This window comes from Oncorhynchus mykiss, chromosome 3, assembly GCF_013265735.2.
Source record: "Oncorhynchus mykiss isolate Arlee chromosome 3, USDA_OmykA_1.1, whole genome shotgun sequence".
Classification (NCBI taxonomy): Eukaryota; Metazoa; Chordata; class Actinopteri; order Salmoniformes; family Salmonidae; genus Oncorhynchus; species Oncorhynchus mykiss.
Window position 1 is genome coordinate 10,047,513 of NC_048567.1, and position 15,410 is coordinate 10,062,922.

Consider the following 15,410-nt stretch of genomic DNA (forward strand, 5'->3'; position numbering starts at 1 on the left):
CAACTCTGTTTTGTAGCACAATCTATTGGAATTGCTATATTCAAATGTTTTAGGTTAATCATGTGGGTGGTGCATGGATATGGGGTATGTATAAAATAAGCTAAATAACGGAGAACACATGATTTTGTTATTTGGCAGGCCTAACAGTTTTATTGAATTAATTGAAATGGAAAATGTGCAATAATAGTTGAGCCAACCACCCTAAACTCTGTCTACATCAGATAGTGAAATAGAACAGATGCATGTACACACACACACCTCCTAAATTGGCACATGCTATTATCAGAAACAAAATAGACTTGACAGACTTGAATTGACACAATGTTGCCATCAATAGTAAAACATCCAACACACTCCAACTTGAACAGTGGTCTTGTGTTGTGGAGCAAAATGATCTCTGTATTGTCTCACACTTGAGCAGGGTGCCAGACAGACTCCAACACTACACTCAGCTGTCCCAAATCTCTTGATTGGTTTCCTTTCTTTTTCTACCTCATTAGAAATAATGACAATGACAACAATCATCAATAAGTCTGCTTAGGATACTCAGGATAGCCTAGATGTTATAAGTAAACAATGTAGCATTTTGAGCTATATTTGTACACATGTTCACTAGTTCAACACCTACAGTATATGCCTACATGCATAACTCCTCCATGTTACTGCAAGAATAAGCTAAAAGCACTGCCTCACATTTCACAACAATACAACTGAATAACCTTCCAGGCACTCTAGTCCTTGTCGAAGTCTTCGGCGTCTTTCACATACTAATAAATGTATATTGAATGCCTCAGTGTGCTCTGTCCGTTGCCCAAACAATGAGACTGCATGATGTATGACTTCAAAAGATGCCATCTCTCCAGGCATTGCGGTCTTTCCTCTGCCTCTTGCGGGCCAGCTCTGGGAAATAAGCACTGTTGTACGGCATTTCCCTCTCCTCTGTCTCCCTTGGTCGCTCCTTCTCTTTCCCTGTTCCATTCTTCTGGTCCAGCAGAGCCTGGGTTCTCCTCTTCTCCTCTGCCTCTCTCTGCAGTCGCTCCGCTCGCAACCTTTCAATAGAGCTAGAAAAGAGAGAAGAGGTGGTTACCATAAACCATGCATGTTTATCCAGAGGCTCAGTACACTTGGTTGTGCACTTATCCACTTGGCTCAGTGTACTTGGTATCTTGGTTATGCATCCAAGTGGAGTTGAAACAATAACAAAGTGCCACCCCACCCGCTTCGGTAAAAAGCTGAAGCAATGTAACCACTAAAATTCATAGAGCTATGGATGCAAGGACTGACCATCCACAAAATTACAGTTCTAACAAAGTTGGGGCAATATAGTATTTGTTCACATATAGTTGGTTTATAAACAGAGTAAAAGAGTTCTGATGCGGGATGACAGTTAAACTAAGCTAATGAGGCATTTATAGCTTACAGTTGAAGTCAGAAGTTTACATACTCCTTAGCCAAATACATTTAAACTCAGTTTTTCACAATTCCTGACATGTAATCCTAGTAAAAATTCCCTGTCTTAGGTCAGTTAGGATCACCACTTTATTTTAAGAATGTGAAATGTCAGAATAATAGTAGAGAGAATAATTTATTTCAGCTTTTATTTCTTTCATCACATTCCCAGTGGGTCAGAAGTTTACATACACTCAATTAGTATGTGGTAGCATTGCCTTTAAATTGTTGAACTTGGGTCCAAAGTTTCAGGTAGCCTTCCACAAACTTCCCAAAATAAGTTTGGTGAATTTTGGCCCATTCCTCCTAACAGAGCTGGTGTAACTGAGTCAGGTTTGTAGGCCTCCTTGTTCGCACACGCTTTTTCAGTTCTGCCCACAAATGTTCTATGCGATTGAGGTCAGGGCTTTGTGATGGCCACTCCAAAACCTTGACTTTGTTGTCCTAAAGCCATTTTGCCACAACTTTGGAAGTATGCTTGGGGTCATTTTCCATTTGGAAGACCCATTTGCGACCAAGCTTTAATTTGCTGACTGATGTCTTGATGTTGCTTCAATATATCCACATAATTTTCCATCCTCATGACGCCATCTATTTGTGAAGTGCACCAGTCTCTCCTGCAGAAAAGCACCCCCACAACATGATGCTGCCACCCCCGTGCTTCACAGTTGGGATGGGTGTTCTTCGGCTTGCAATCCTCCCCTTTTCCCCTCCAAACATAACGATAGTCATTATGGCCAAACAGTTCTATTTTTGTTTCAACAGACCAGAGGATATTTCTCTAAAAAGTACGATCTTTGTCCCCATGTGCAGTTGCTAACCATAGTCTGGCTTTTTTATGGCGGTTTTGGAGCAGTGGCATCTTCCTTACTGAGCGGCCTTTCAGGTTATGACGATATAGGACTCATTTTTTACTGTGGATAAGGATGAACCAGACTTGTGGAGGTCTACACTTTTTTTTAATGAGGTCTTGGCTGATTTTTAAAAATGTTCACTTGTTATCAAGCAAAGAGGCACTGAGTTTGAAGGTAGGCCTTGAAATACATCCACAGGTACACCTCCAATTGACTCAAATTATGTCAATTAGCCTATCAGAAGCTTCTAAAGCCATGCCGTCATTTTCTGGAATTTTCCAAGCTGTTTAAAGGCACAGTCAACTTAGTGTATGTAAACTTTTGACCCACTGGAATACAGTGAATTATAAGTGAAATAATCTGTCTGTAAACAATTGTTGGAAAAATTACTTAGCTCTCCTAAATTACTTGCCAAAACTATAGTTCGTTAACAAGAAATTTGTGGAGTGGTTGAAAAAACTAGTTTTAACGACTCCAACCTAAGTGTATGTAAACTTCCGACTTCAACTGTATATTCGTCAAGAATGAATTGGTACACATCATTAATTTAGAATTCCAAAAATGTATGTAGCAACTGCTTATTGCCCCTTTAGGTCAAAGCTAATTGGTCTTATGATTGATCAAAGAAACACAAAACACCCCCAGACATACAGACAAGACACCTAGTCTTGATAAAGATTCAAACTTCTCACCTTTCTCCACCACTGCTTCTCCTCTCCCCTCTATCCCTCTTCTCCTTCTTCTTCTTCTTATGTTCTTTTCTATCCTTCACCGCCAGTGCTTTCTTCATCTCTTTCAAGGGGTCCAGCATGTCTTTCAGTCGTCTGTCTCTCTTCTCCTTCTCCTCTTGACTGAGTGGCAGTCTCTTTCCTTTGTTGTCTTTCTCTTTCTCCTTTTCTTCGCCTTTCTCTTCTTCCTGGCCTGTTTTCATGTACCATGGAGTTACCTCTGTCCCAGGTTGGGGGCCTAGGGACACTAGCAGACCAATAGCACGCTCCTCACGCTCCTACAACAACAGAATCACCATAAAATTAGAATAATAGAATATTCTCATTCAAAGTAATGATCTGTGATGGGAGGAATCAGGACCAGCTATTACTATTTGGAAAGTTCAATACCTCATTCTCTGATCCTTCCATTGATGTGAAAAGCATCAGGCCATTAAATCTGTTCAAAAATCTTCCATATTAGCACCGAACACTGCATATTTAAATTCCGATATGCATTCTCAATTTCCAAAATGGTACCCATTTGCATTCAAAATCTTAAACTGAATTGGCCGATCTCTGTTTAGAAATGGCTCAGGACTAAATAAACCAGGCACTGTCATTGGCTGGCTAGATCCACTAGAGAAAAGCTTTGAAGTGGAGAGAAACAAGCCCAAGAATGTAAACATTGTTACTAGAGCAGGATGCAAAAACCAGTAGCCATGTGCACAAAGAAACTTGATTTCAACACAGGTGAAGGTTGAAAAGCATAACAGAATGACAGGAAGGTCACCTTTTCATCTTTCTGGTCTTTGAGGTACTCTGCGTTTCCTTTCTTCTCAGACGACTCCTCCAGAGGAAATAGATTGATGTGTTCCACCACTCCTCCACTCCCCTCCCCTCCTTCATCCTTCCATCCTCCAGACTGTTGAAGTGCAGCTCGTGACTTCTGTCTCAGGTGCTCTGTTCGTGCCTACAGCAAAGAGGTTACTTACCTACATAACATTCAACGGCAACAATGAAGTACATATACACATTTATATGCACTTTTATGACTTGATACTATTTTAACAATGCCTCTTATACATCGCTTCTCTTAACAAAATCGCGCCTGTCATACATCGTAACATTCCTGTGTCAAACAAAGTTTGGTTGTCACTTCAGACCATGCTAAATCAACTTTGAGGAATGTATCAATTTGCAATTTGGGGATGGGAGGGCAACGTTCCTATGGTTACCTCCTGCTCTGCTCGCTCCACACGGCGTTGGACCTCTCGCTCCTCCTCTGCGGCTTGTGCCTCGTCCCGGCGCACGCGCGCGACGTTGTCCTTGTTGCGAACATGCCAGCTCTTTTTAGGTAGAATATTCATTTTTCTCCTGAAGTCGAGTGTTTGTTTTGACCAGGGCTTGCACAGTTAAACAAAAATGTGTCAAAAACGTAACATGCCCTGACTTCTGTTGTTTGCAATTCAGTCAGTTCGCTAGCTAGCTAACGTTAGCTAGTCGTAATAACCTATTTCCTGTAATATATATATATTTATATATATATTTTTTTACAGCTATTTCAATCACAGAGATGTAATTCTGACATTGGGTTTTGTACAGCTGTTATCGAATGAATAAAATATTTGCATAAAACCAAAGAAAATATATTCAACACATCTGATAGGTAAACAAGCAACCAAAAAGCTATTCAACCACAACCGGATATATACACCCGAAAATATTTCTACGTCATTACGTCTACGTAACAAAACGATTTTGTAGAAGTTCTCTCACGGGTCAGCAGGGGGCGCACGTAGCACGACAGAAATAATAGCATCTACATACACAAGATATTAATAGATATAGATAGATAGATAGATAGATATTTTTTTAAACTGAAGAACATAAAAAATATATGTAAACAATATTTAAATCAATTAAAAAAAATAAACATTTAATGTTGTAAAGGTGGGGTAGAGGTAGCCTATTTTGGAATCCGAGAGTGAAAGACTTACACTCTTGTATCTAACATGTAGGTTCAGCATTCCCGAACAGTCCCATTACAAGTCACAATGTTGAATAATCTTTATTTCAACTTGCTTTACCTGTTGTCCGCTGATTGTGTCGGGAAGTAACAAACAACATATCATCAGGGAAGTGTTAACCTGACTTTCAATACACTGAACTGGTCTGTATATTCGTTTGTATTTTCAATACTGACACAATTCTCACATGACAAACACGTGCACAATATGTAAGTAACGGCCGAGTTGAACTGAATCACAGACCGAACGTTGTCCCACACAATAAACTGGCAAATTTCACAAGCACTTCTAGCTGATGGGTGGGTATAATTTGTGGAACGTTCCAACAGGAATCTGTTCCAAAAACTTCGTTAAGTATAATGTTGTATACAAACTAACATGATAAATTCACCTATTTAACTAGCTGGCGAATAGGCATCAACTCACCACGTAGCTTATTCTTAATGTTTGTCCATAGGCTACCAGAGTGAGGACAAACATAGCCCACTCCCTACCCGGTATTTTATTCTGCCACTATACAATTTTGTATCCGTTGTTTGCTGGCAACCTTGATATTTACGAACTTTTTGTAACAGATTCCTGTTGGAACGTTCCACAAATTATACCCAGCGGACTGCGAGGGAACGTGCTTCGGTAGACAAATGTTTACATAATGTGCAACAATGTCTCGGGAGATTGAAAATACAAGCGACAGAATCTACCGTCGCCGCAAAAAGTCAGGTAAAAAAATACTTTACTGTGGATATTTTATCTCCACTTCCTACTGTCAAAAGGACCAACAGCACGGACAACCGGTACGTGTAAATATAATTGTATTCAACATTCTGGCTTGGAGACTCTTGCGTCTTTTTTAGGGCGACTTCTTTCACACTGAATAACCATGGGATAAACACGGTAACAGTCTGATATTTAGGCAAGAGGTGAGTAAGATAATGCAAAGGCAATATACACGGCAATTGCTGTTACAGATATGAGAGAGAAATGGGGTAACAAACTACATCTTTAATATATTAACCCTTAGCCCCATGGAAGTCATTTAGCAGAAGCTCTTATCCATTGACTTACAGTTGGTTCATTCATCTTAAGATACCGTAGCTAGGTGAGACAACCACCACTCAATCATAAGTAAAACTTTGCCTCAAACGTAGCTATCTGTACACTAGAGAGTGACAATTGTAAAGTGATTTGTGAAGGTGTAGATATTTGCTTTGTGCTATTGCCACATGCAAAACCTATCTAAGCCTTTAAAATCTACAAAAAGTGCCTTGGGCTGGGATATGGGCCGTGGGTTTGAGCCTGGTGTCTGAGTCAGTTTGCGGCACCAGTGTCAAATGTGTCCAATTGGTCCCTTGTTGGAACCCCCATCTCTCTACTCAGCTCTTCAATCTGCTTGACCAGGAACTGCTTATCACGTCCCTCCTGTTAGAGTTAAACACACTGTTATACAAGGTTAAGCTTGAGTATGGGCCATAGACATGGTTTTGTTTCAAACATATATGTTTTTGTATCATGTAGGACTTCTCCCCATCCATCACTTACCAGTTTAAGCTGGGCCTTTAGCAGATCAACACTCTTCCCATAGACTGTGGCTAGAGCTGCTACGTAACACAGCACCACACTATCAGGACAGAGGAGAGCACAAACACAGTCAGAATGTTATGTACAGGAATCTGAACACATGGAAATAACCCATGCTGACCAAATGAGTCTATGCAGATATGGGCCTCCCATTTGTTGAGTTACAAAACAATATTACATCATCAAACACAAGGTAGACAGTAACACACTGACCCATGTACCTGCAATGGACAATCGGATCAGTAACATGCTGACCAGACCGGACATGTTGCTTGCGTTGCAAAATAAATGTAGAAATCCATGTTATTCAATTATTGCACACGCCAACGAGCATCTGCGATGCCAAGGGCTAAAATAGAAGTCCTTTCTATTTCTGACGCAGATCGCGCTGCAATCGCAACTCCTCCTGTCTCTCCCATCTCCTCATTGGTTTGTAGAAGCAGGTACCCATGTGCCATCTCCTCATTGGTTATACCCACGTGGGTGATTGAAAGACGAACTGTTTTGCCGGTTGTCGTGGTAATACTACGAAAGTGTAGATGCCAATCACCATATAAGTTCAAAGATGAAAAAGCCTGGAAGGAGGAGAGATGACTAGAAGCGATTCAGTTGACCGTTGTGTGTGGATTAATTGTCGGAGTAGAGGACCTTGTCCATTTCAGGTAAAATAACAATATGTACAGCAAGCTAGCTAAATAGGACAAATTAGCTAGCATGTGCAAGCTAGCTAAATTGCCATACATATTTAATGCTTTTCGACCTGTCCCCAAATGAATGTAATTGGTTCAGAGTTTGTTTTGATATTTTAACCTGCGTGTCGTGATCGCGTTTGGTGTGGGGGGACAAAATACATTTGTGCACGATGGTGCACGCGCGCAGCCGGTTTGGGTTCCTTGTAAGACTAAATCACTCCCCAGGAGAAAATGAAGAGATCAGTAAGACAAGGTGACTCACCAGGAGAAGATGAAGAGAGGGATGGAGAAGGCCTGGGAGCCCATGTAGAAGATGAAGTCCTGTGTTGTCAGGGAGAGAGTGTAGAAGGTGTTGGGAACAATACTCCACATCATAGTGAGAGAGCGGAATGGACCACAGCTCATAGAGGGATGGATCCTGAGGATGACATATCAACACCCTCACCAACTACCACCACTACTACACCTGGTCCATCTGCCACTACTATCCCTGCACTGTATAACAGGCTTCCTTCCTGCTGCAGTAGAGATAGAGGCTGCGTCCGAAGTGGCACCCTATTCTCTATATAGGGCACTACTTTTGACTATAGGCCATGGTCAAAAGTAGTACACTATATAGTGAATAGGGTGTCATTTCAGACGTAGGCAGAGTCACTCACTGGGCCAGGCTGTAGATCATGGCGACGAGGGCGAGGCCCCAGCCGAACAGCAACACCACCAGGAAGAAGATGGTGGAGGTGGTGGAGCGGAACGTCTTCACCGCCGGGCGACAGTTAGAAAACAGAGTGACCTGGAGGAGGGGGGGCGTTATTGTGATTGTGTAGTGAAGTGAAACGGATCTGGGGCCAAACGTTAACTTGAGAAACCTTTCAGAAAATGAATTGATTACATTTCCATTATTGGTACAGTATGGAGAGCAGCCTGACCTTCTTGCAGTAGAAGAGGATGAAGAACTTGAGTGTGTTGATGAGAGGCAGCAGAGGGCAGAACAGAGCTCCAGTCCACACCACTGTCTGACCGTAGACCAGACCCAGCACATTGGGAGGCACCAAGAACTCCTGACGACCTACCCACCGGGTCAGTACACAGGAGTAGTGGTCCACAAACAACCTGCCACAGTATGGAAGAAGAGATTATCAATAAATGTGATAGAGGATGACTAGCTCATAGATTGAGTTACACCACAGTAGGGTGTACAGTGTACACTACCTGCGTGGAAACTCCACCAGGATAAGCATGGCGATGGTAATGAGGAAGTCAAACAAGGCCAGTTTGTACATCTCCTGTCCCACACGCGTCTCCCAGCACTGGGTGGCAGCAGCAAGACAGACAGACATAGCATGGGTGGTAAAGAAAATAGAAGATGATGCAACATGGTTGATACCAGTTCTGTACTGTAGGTAGAATTGGATGGAGATATCATCTTTTCAGCCTTTTCTAGACCAATCTGCTAAATTAGACCCTGACTGCTACCCAGGATACCATGCTGTATTAAGAGAGTGGTTACCGGATATTCCTTGTTGTTGTACTGGCAGAGCTCACATTTTGGACTGTCTTTAAAGCAGGTGATCTGACTCCACAGAGTAAACAGCAGCACTCCCAGACTTATCATACGCAGAAACACTGACCTGAACACAGGAGGGAGGGACACAGGCAATATTCACACACACACACAGAGACATGCACACACACATGCATGCACACACACTGGTTGAGTGAAGATCTAGCAAAGCGATAAGGTCACACACACACACTAACCTAACGTAGCAGGCCACACACTAACCTAACGTAGCAGGCCACACACTAACCTAACGTAGCAGGCCACACACTAACCTAACGTAGCAGGCCACACACTAACCTAACGCAGCAGGCCACACACTAACCTAACGTAGCAGGCCACACACTAACCTAACGTAGCAGGCGTAAAATAAATGTCAAACTAGGGATTCGGCAGAGGCTGCACACACACACACACACACACACACCTGAACAGTGCCACGATGATGGTGGTACTAGGAGAATATCTCTCAAACAAGGCTATCTGGTCACACATGAAGGGCACAACAAAGTTTCCTGTTGTGATGACGATGGAAGGAAGGTAAACCCAGAACAGGCCCAGAATGCCCTCTGCTCCAACCTGCACCTAGGAACCACAGGGAAAGGGTTGCAAAGGTCAACCAGAAAAGGTTAAAACAGCCCCAGGATATCCACCTCCCTGTATTGACTCAATATGACATGGAGAGGATGAAAGGCCAAACATCCAATCAATACTTTGTTTTGTTTCTTGTGTTTTTGACTGACCTGGCTGAAGACAGTAGCCTTGAAGATGCCAAAGAAAGCTCCTCCTATGAGGGCGAGGGAGATGAGCATGAGGAAGATGCGTAGAGAACACAGACCCACTGTCTGACCTAAGGTTAGAGACAAAGCCTTTTTCTGTAGCCTCTCCTCCTCCAGGTCCACCTGACAGAGGGAGGAGACAGATAGAGGAGGGGAGAGAGAGTGGAGATGGGAGGAATAGAGGGGAGAGATCATACAGAGAAATTAGAGGGGAGGAAAGAGGAGTGCATCTTCAGGTACCCTGCAGTAAGAGGCAGAGCTCCTACCTGTAGCTGGTAGTGGATGCTTTTCTGTTTGAGTTTGGTGGCCCGGTCTCCCTGGCAACCGTAGTCCCAGCCAGTGAACACCATCTTGCTATAACTGCCGGCAGCACCGCTGCCTGTTGCCACAGCAACGCGAAGTGCGCTCCCCATGCTGTATAAGGGACCAATCGGAGGGGGGTGGGGTAAGTAAGTCATTAGGTTTAATGTACATTCTATCCATTTTATTTCTATGCAGATGGAAGTGTAGGGCATTCCAGAAGGTACCGTGCGATGATGCAGATGAGACAGAAGGCGAAGTAGAAGACGGAGGTGAGGAGGTAGGCCAGGGGCAGGTTGTAGTGGAAGCCACTGCTCTCTGCCACGGTGTTGTTATAGTAACCATAGAACATGTAGGAGTACTCCATGAAACCCTGGGAGAGAGAGATAGGTGGAGGGTGGAAAGTGGTGAGAGTGGAGCCTACTAGACTAGAAGTGTACCAGACTTGACATAAACTCACAAAATGACACAAACCCACAAGCAGACAGACTGTACGTTATTTTTTTTATTTCACCTTTATTAAAACAGATAGGCCAGTTGAGAACAAGTTCTCATTTACAACTGTGAACTGTGGCCAAGATAAAGCAAAGCAGTGCGACAAAAACAACAACACAGAGTTACCAGTGAGCTGAGATAAGGCGGGGCTTTACCTAGAAAAGACTTATAGATGACCAGGAGCCAGTGGGTTTGGTGACAGATATGTAGTGAGGGCCAGCCAACAAGAGCATACAGGTCACAGTGGTGGGTAGTAAATGGGGCTTTGGTGATAAAACAGATGGCACTGTGATAGACTACATCCAGTTTGCTGAGTAGAATGTTGGAGGCTATTTTGTAAATGACATCGCCGAAGTCAAGGATCGATAGGATAGTCAGTTTTACGATGGTATGTTTGGCGGCATGAATGAAGGAGGCGTTTGTTGCGAAATAGGAAGCTGATTCTAGATTTAATTTAGGATTGGAGCTGCTTAATGTGAGTCTGGAAGGAGAGTTTACAGTCTAACCAGACACCTAGGTATTTGTAGTTGTCCACATATTCTAGGTCAGAACCGTCCAGAGTAGCGATGCTAGTCGGGCGGGCAGGTGCGGGCAGTAATCGGTTGAAGAGCATGCACTTAGTTTTACTAGCATTTAAAAGCAGTTGGAGGCCACGGAAGGAGTGTTGTATGGTTTTGAAGCTTGTTTGAAGGTTTGTTAACACATTGTCCAAAGAAGGGCCAGATGTATACAGAATGGTGTCGTCTAGTAGAGGTGGATCAGAGAATCACCAGCATACACAGGCAGAAAGACAGACGAACGTGCAGACAGACAAAAGTGTGTGAAAGGCCAAGGCCTCTTAAAACAGAGCTGCATGGTTTTGCATACTGAACTTCAGAGAAGTGTTGTTCTCTGTGCTGTATTCAGTATATCTATAACCAGTGGTACACAGGACTAGATTACACATGTTGTGTTTTCTCACCGTTCCAGAGAGTAAGTCCAGGAAGTACTGGTAAAACACCACCAGACCTTGAAGATTTGGATCATAGACCTTACACACCTCTGGACCTGAGACACACACACACACACACACACACATTCTCAGCTGTTTGAAGATAAGCCAAGGTCACATTTGATCATGTTTCCCACCGAATACCTCAGTTCCATGATCTGCTACTTTGTTAGGGACTCCATTCTCAAACCCGTGAGAGAATACCAGTAACAACTGCTGCAATATTTGCAGTTTCAATCCCTCAATTGAATTAAAAGCCCATCCTCTAAGGCAGATCTGTTGCTATGATACTGCTACAGGGAACAGTGAGAAGATATTGTTTTATATTGGAGACACACAGAATAAGGTTAATAGACTGGACTGGAATAGAGATAGTGAATGTCACTCTAATGCCATCACCCTTTAACCAATCATAGGCCTGGTTTGAAAATGCATCCTCCAGTGCTGGCCTTACCAGTGCTGTCCACTGTCATGTTTCTGGTGCTGGTGGATCTGAACACGATACTGGGGATGAGGATGAACCCAGCAATCAGCAAGAACGACAGGAAGTTGAGCACCACCAGGAAGCGCAGGAACATGAAGTAGGACTGGACACCACCGCCAAAGTGTCCTGCAAAGACAGGGGTCACAGGGCCATGTTGTGAATGTGAAGGCAACGTAATAAAGTACAACAGTAGCCCTGGAATGTTATTATTATTATTATTATTTTTTTTTTTATTAAAAATAACATATATTGGGATGCAATGTCAGAATGTAATACATTTCAACTCCTACGTGACATGGTACAGGTGTCTTCTTTGTTTTAAGCCCATAACCATGTGTATGAGGTGTCTATTTTAGTTTCAAAAGAGGTTTGTTTAAGACGACCAAGAAACACTATGTGACCCTGATTTAGCCTAATGCAGTAGAAATGTGTGGAACTGAGGCCTTTTAGATATTGCTGAAAGCCTCGGGAAAACTTCATCGATATGTGTGGTTGTTGTGCGTGCAAATGCATATAGTTAAGTTCTGTATATGTCACATACAGTTGAAATCAGAAGTTTACATACACCTTAGCCAAATATATTTCAACTTAGTTTTTCACAATTCCTGACATTTTAATCCCAGTAAAAATTCCCTGTCTTAGGTCAGGTAGGATCATCACTTTATTTTAAGAAAGTGAAATGTCAGAATAATAGTAGAGAGAATGATTTATTTCAGATTTAATTTCTTTCATCACATTCCCAGTGGGTCAGAAGTTTACATACACTCAATGAATATTTGATAGCATTGCCTTTAAAGTGTATAACTTGGGTCAAACGTTTCAGGTAGCCTTCCACAAGCTTCCCACAATAGGTTGGGTGAATTTTGACCCATTCCTCCTGACAGAGCTGGTGTAACTGAGTCAGGTTTGTAGGCTTCCTTGCTCGCACATGCTTTTTCAGTTCTGCCCACACATTTTCTATGGGATTGAGGTCAGGGCTTTGTGATGGCCACTCCAATACATTTACTTTGTTGTCCTTAAGCCATTTTGCCAAAACTTTGGAAGTATGCTTGGGGTCATTGTCCATTTGGAAGACCCATTTTGCGGCCAAGCTTTAACTTCCTGACTGATGTCTTAAGATGTTGCTTCAATATATACACATCATTTTCCTACCTCATGATGCCATCTATTTTGTGAAGTGCACCAGACCCTCCTGCAGCAAAGCACCCCCACAACATGATGCTGCCACCCCCGTGCTTCTCGGTTGGGATGGTGTTCTTCGGCTTGCAAGCCTCCCCCTTTTTCCTCCAAACATAACGATGGTCATTATGGCCAAACAGTCTTATTTTTGTTTCATCAGACCAGAGGACATTTCTCCAAAAAGTACGACGTGGTCCACATGTGCAGTTGCAAACCGTAGTCTGGCTTTTTTATGGCGATTTTGGAGCAGTGGCTTCTTCCTTGTACCTGTTTCCTCCAACATCTTCACAAGGTCCTTTGCTTTTGTTCTGGGATTGATTTGCACTTTTCGCACCAAAGTACGTTAATCTCTAGGAGACAGAACACGTCTCCTTCCTGAACGGTATGACGGCTGCGTGGTCCCATGGTGTTTATACTTGCGTACTATTGTTTGTACAGATGAACGTGGTACCTTCAGGCGTTTGGAAATTACTCCCAAGGATAAACCAGACTTGTGGAGGTCTACAATTTTCTTTCTGAGTTCTTGGCTGATTTCTTTTGGTTTTCCCATGATGTCAAGCAGAGGCACTGAGTTCAAAGGTAGGCCTTGAACTACATCCACAGGTACACCTCCAATTGACTTAAATTAAGTTATTTAGCCTATCAGAAGCTTCTAAAGCCATGCCATCATTTTCTGGAATTTTCCAAGCTGTTTAAAGGCACAGTCAACTTAGTGTATGTAAACCTCTGACCCACTGGAATTGTGATAGTGAAATAATCTGCCTGTAAACAATTGTTGTAAGAATTACTTATGTCATGCACAAAGTAGATGTCCTAACTGACTTGCCAAAACTATAGTTTAACAAGAAATTTGTGGAGTGGTTGAAAAATGAGTTTTAATGACTTCAGCCTAAGTGTATGTAAACTTCCGAAATCAACTGTACATACAGCCCAGGATATAGATGTGTATGTAGTTGATATTTGATTAACCATTGCCTGATTTGATTGAGTGATACAGTGTGATTGAATCTGTCACCTCCTATCTTATGCAGAGCTTTTCTCCACAGAGCTACGTAGGACATGACTCCCCCTGCATCTGTTCTGAACCTGCTCAGGGACTTGGCCTTGCTCCTTTTCCACGACTGCCAGCGAGTCACCACAGGCACACGCATCTGTTGCACCTCCCTGGAAGGGAGAGTAGGGGGGAGGAAGAGAAAGAGTATGTTTTTTTGGGAGAGGAGAGAAGTGAGAGAGCATAGTATGTTTGCTACCTTCAGGACAACAACAAAGGAATTGCACAGAGGCAGAGACGCTAGTAACTACTATGACCACTGAGGTCCCATACCGTATCGCTCTCTTCAGGCGCATGGTCATAGGCCGCTCTCTGAGGTCCTTAGGGGGCCCCGAGTCACCCTCCTCTCCCCCCTCCGAGGGGGGAGAACCCCAGTTGAACTGAGGGCCATTCTGATTGGACACTACAGACTTACTCCGTAACCTCACCAACTGCTGGGCTTGGAGAGGGCAGAGGAGGACAAAGATATATATACAGAGAAAAACTATGAGTGATGTCCTGAGTAAGCCCAGAGTCAGTGTAGTTGATTGGTTGTAGTTTTGGAAGAGTTGCAGTCTGTTGGTGCATTATACTTGTGTGGTACACATAATTCAAGCATGTTTTAAAGTATACATTCTTGGAAAATCTCCCTTTACCATGTCATAGCATATTTTTGTATAGTACAAAACAAGTTATCCTAAGTGACCAGGAAGCAAATCACTGAACACAAAGGCACACCTGTACCGGAGACAGAACATACCACACCTACAAAACAGTTGTCGCACAGCTTACCTATAGTGGAGCTCGGTCTTTGTAGCTCACTGAACTCCATGAGACAGAGAGGATTCCACCAACACTTCAGAAACACTACAATCAAACAACCAGTCCTCTGTATCTCACTGCTAATTCAATGCTAATACATAGTTAATCCAGCATACAGGGCTCTTTTACAAGGTAGAATCCAGGAATCACTCCCCCTCAGACTTTGCTCCATGCAATTAATCCTCTCCGCCACAGATACTTCCTTGTACGTTTAACCCATTCACTCCTGGTAGACTGTTAGGTTACACTCCACTCCGCTTACATCCAACAGAACATGGACGTTAGTAACTAATGCAGTATCAACAAGCTGGGGTGTTACAAGACATTTGATGACTAGTTACAGGTTAGACCCATAACGTAATCATGTAGGAGTGTTTACTGTCTGTACTTCAGTTCATAAATCTTTCTTTACACTGATGTGACATGTTGTTAGGTAACCATAGAGGCAAGCCTGGGTGGGAT

General features: G+C 42.9%; 2 protein-coding genes across 3 annotated transcripts; both read right to left on the reverse strand.

Annotated features, from left to right (window-relative positions):
• Positions 1–122: 122 nt before the first annotated feature.
• Positions 123–5,856, reverse strand: LOC110508742 (leukocyte receptor cluster member 1 homolog). Of its 2 annotated transcripts, none has more exons than XM_021589511.2 (5): positions 5,467–5,856; positions 4,249–4,416; positions 3,804–3,983; positions 2,996–3,309; positions 123–1,061 (listed from the first exon to the last, which is right to left on the reverse strand). In XM_021589511.2, the coding sequence occupies exons 1-5, from the start codon at positions 5,518–5,520 to the stop codon at positions 842–844; spliced, it is 936 nt and encodes a 311-aa protein (XP_021445186.2). In that variant the 5' UTR covers positions 5,521–5,856; the 3' UTR covers positions 123–841. The 2 variants fall into 2 exon arrangements, with proteins under 2 accessions (XP_021445186.2, XP_021445193.2); XM_021589518.2 differs by having other exon boundaries at positions 5,101–5,856.
• A 166-nt stretch (positions 5,857–6,022) lies between these two features.
• tmc4 (transmembrane channel-like 4) lies at positions 6,023–14,958 on the reverse strand. The gene is made up of 16 exons (XM_021589457.2): positions 14,919–14,958; positions 14,421–14,586; positions 14,112–14,260; positions 11,888–12,043; positions 11,404–11,489; positions 10,175–10,320; positions 9,914–10,061; positions 9,612–9,770; positions 9,296–9,453; positions 8,818–8,938; positions 8,520–8,617; positions 8,237–8,420; positions 7,970–8,100; positions 7,573–7,728; positions 6,580–6,658; positions 6,023–6,459 (listed from the first exon to the last, which is right to left on the reverse strand). The coding sequence occupies exons 1-16, from the start codon at positions 14,956–14,958 to the stop codon at positions 6,349–6,351; spliced, it is 2,088 nt and encodes a 695-aa protein (XP_021445132.2). The 3' UTR covers positions 6,023–6,348.
• Between the last annotated feature and the right edge of the window lie 452 nt (positions 14,959–15,410).

Bases quoted from the DNA above. Each gene is read 5' to 3' on its own strand.
- LOC110508742 (XM_021589511.2), bottom strand. From the start codon at position 5,520: ATGTTTGTCCTCACTCTGGTAGCCTATGGACAAACATTAAGAATAAGC. The intron at 4,417-5,466 runs GTGAGTTGATGC...TAACTGTGCAAG, and splicing joins CATTAAGAATAAGCTACGTG to CCCTGGTCAAAACAAACACT. The intron at 1,062-2,995 runs GTGAGAAGTTTG...TCTCTTTTCTAG, and splicing joins AGAAGCAGTGGTGGAGAAAG to CTCTATTGAAAGGTTGCGAG.
- tmc4 (XM_021589457.2), bottom strand. From the start codon at position 14,958: ATGGAGTTCAGTGAGCTACAAAGACCGAGCTCCACTATAG. The intron at 12,044-14,111 runs GTGACAGATTCA...CTGTCTTTGCAG, and splicing joins AGCTCTGCATAAGATAGGAG to GACACTTTGGCGGTGGTGTC. The intron at 10,321-11,403 runs GTGAGAAAACAC...TCTCTCTCCCAG, and splicing joins TGGACTTACTCTCTGGAACG to GGTTTCATGGAGTACTCCTA.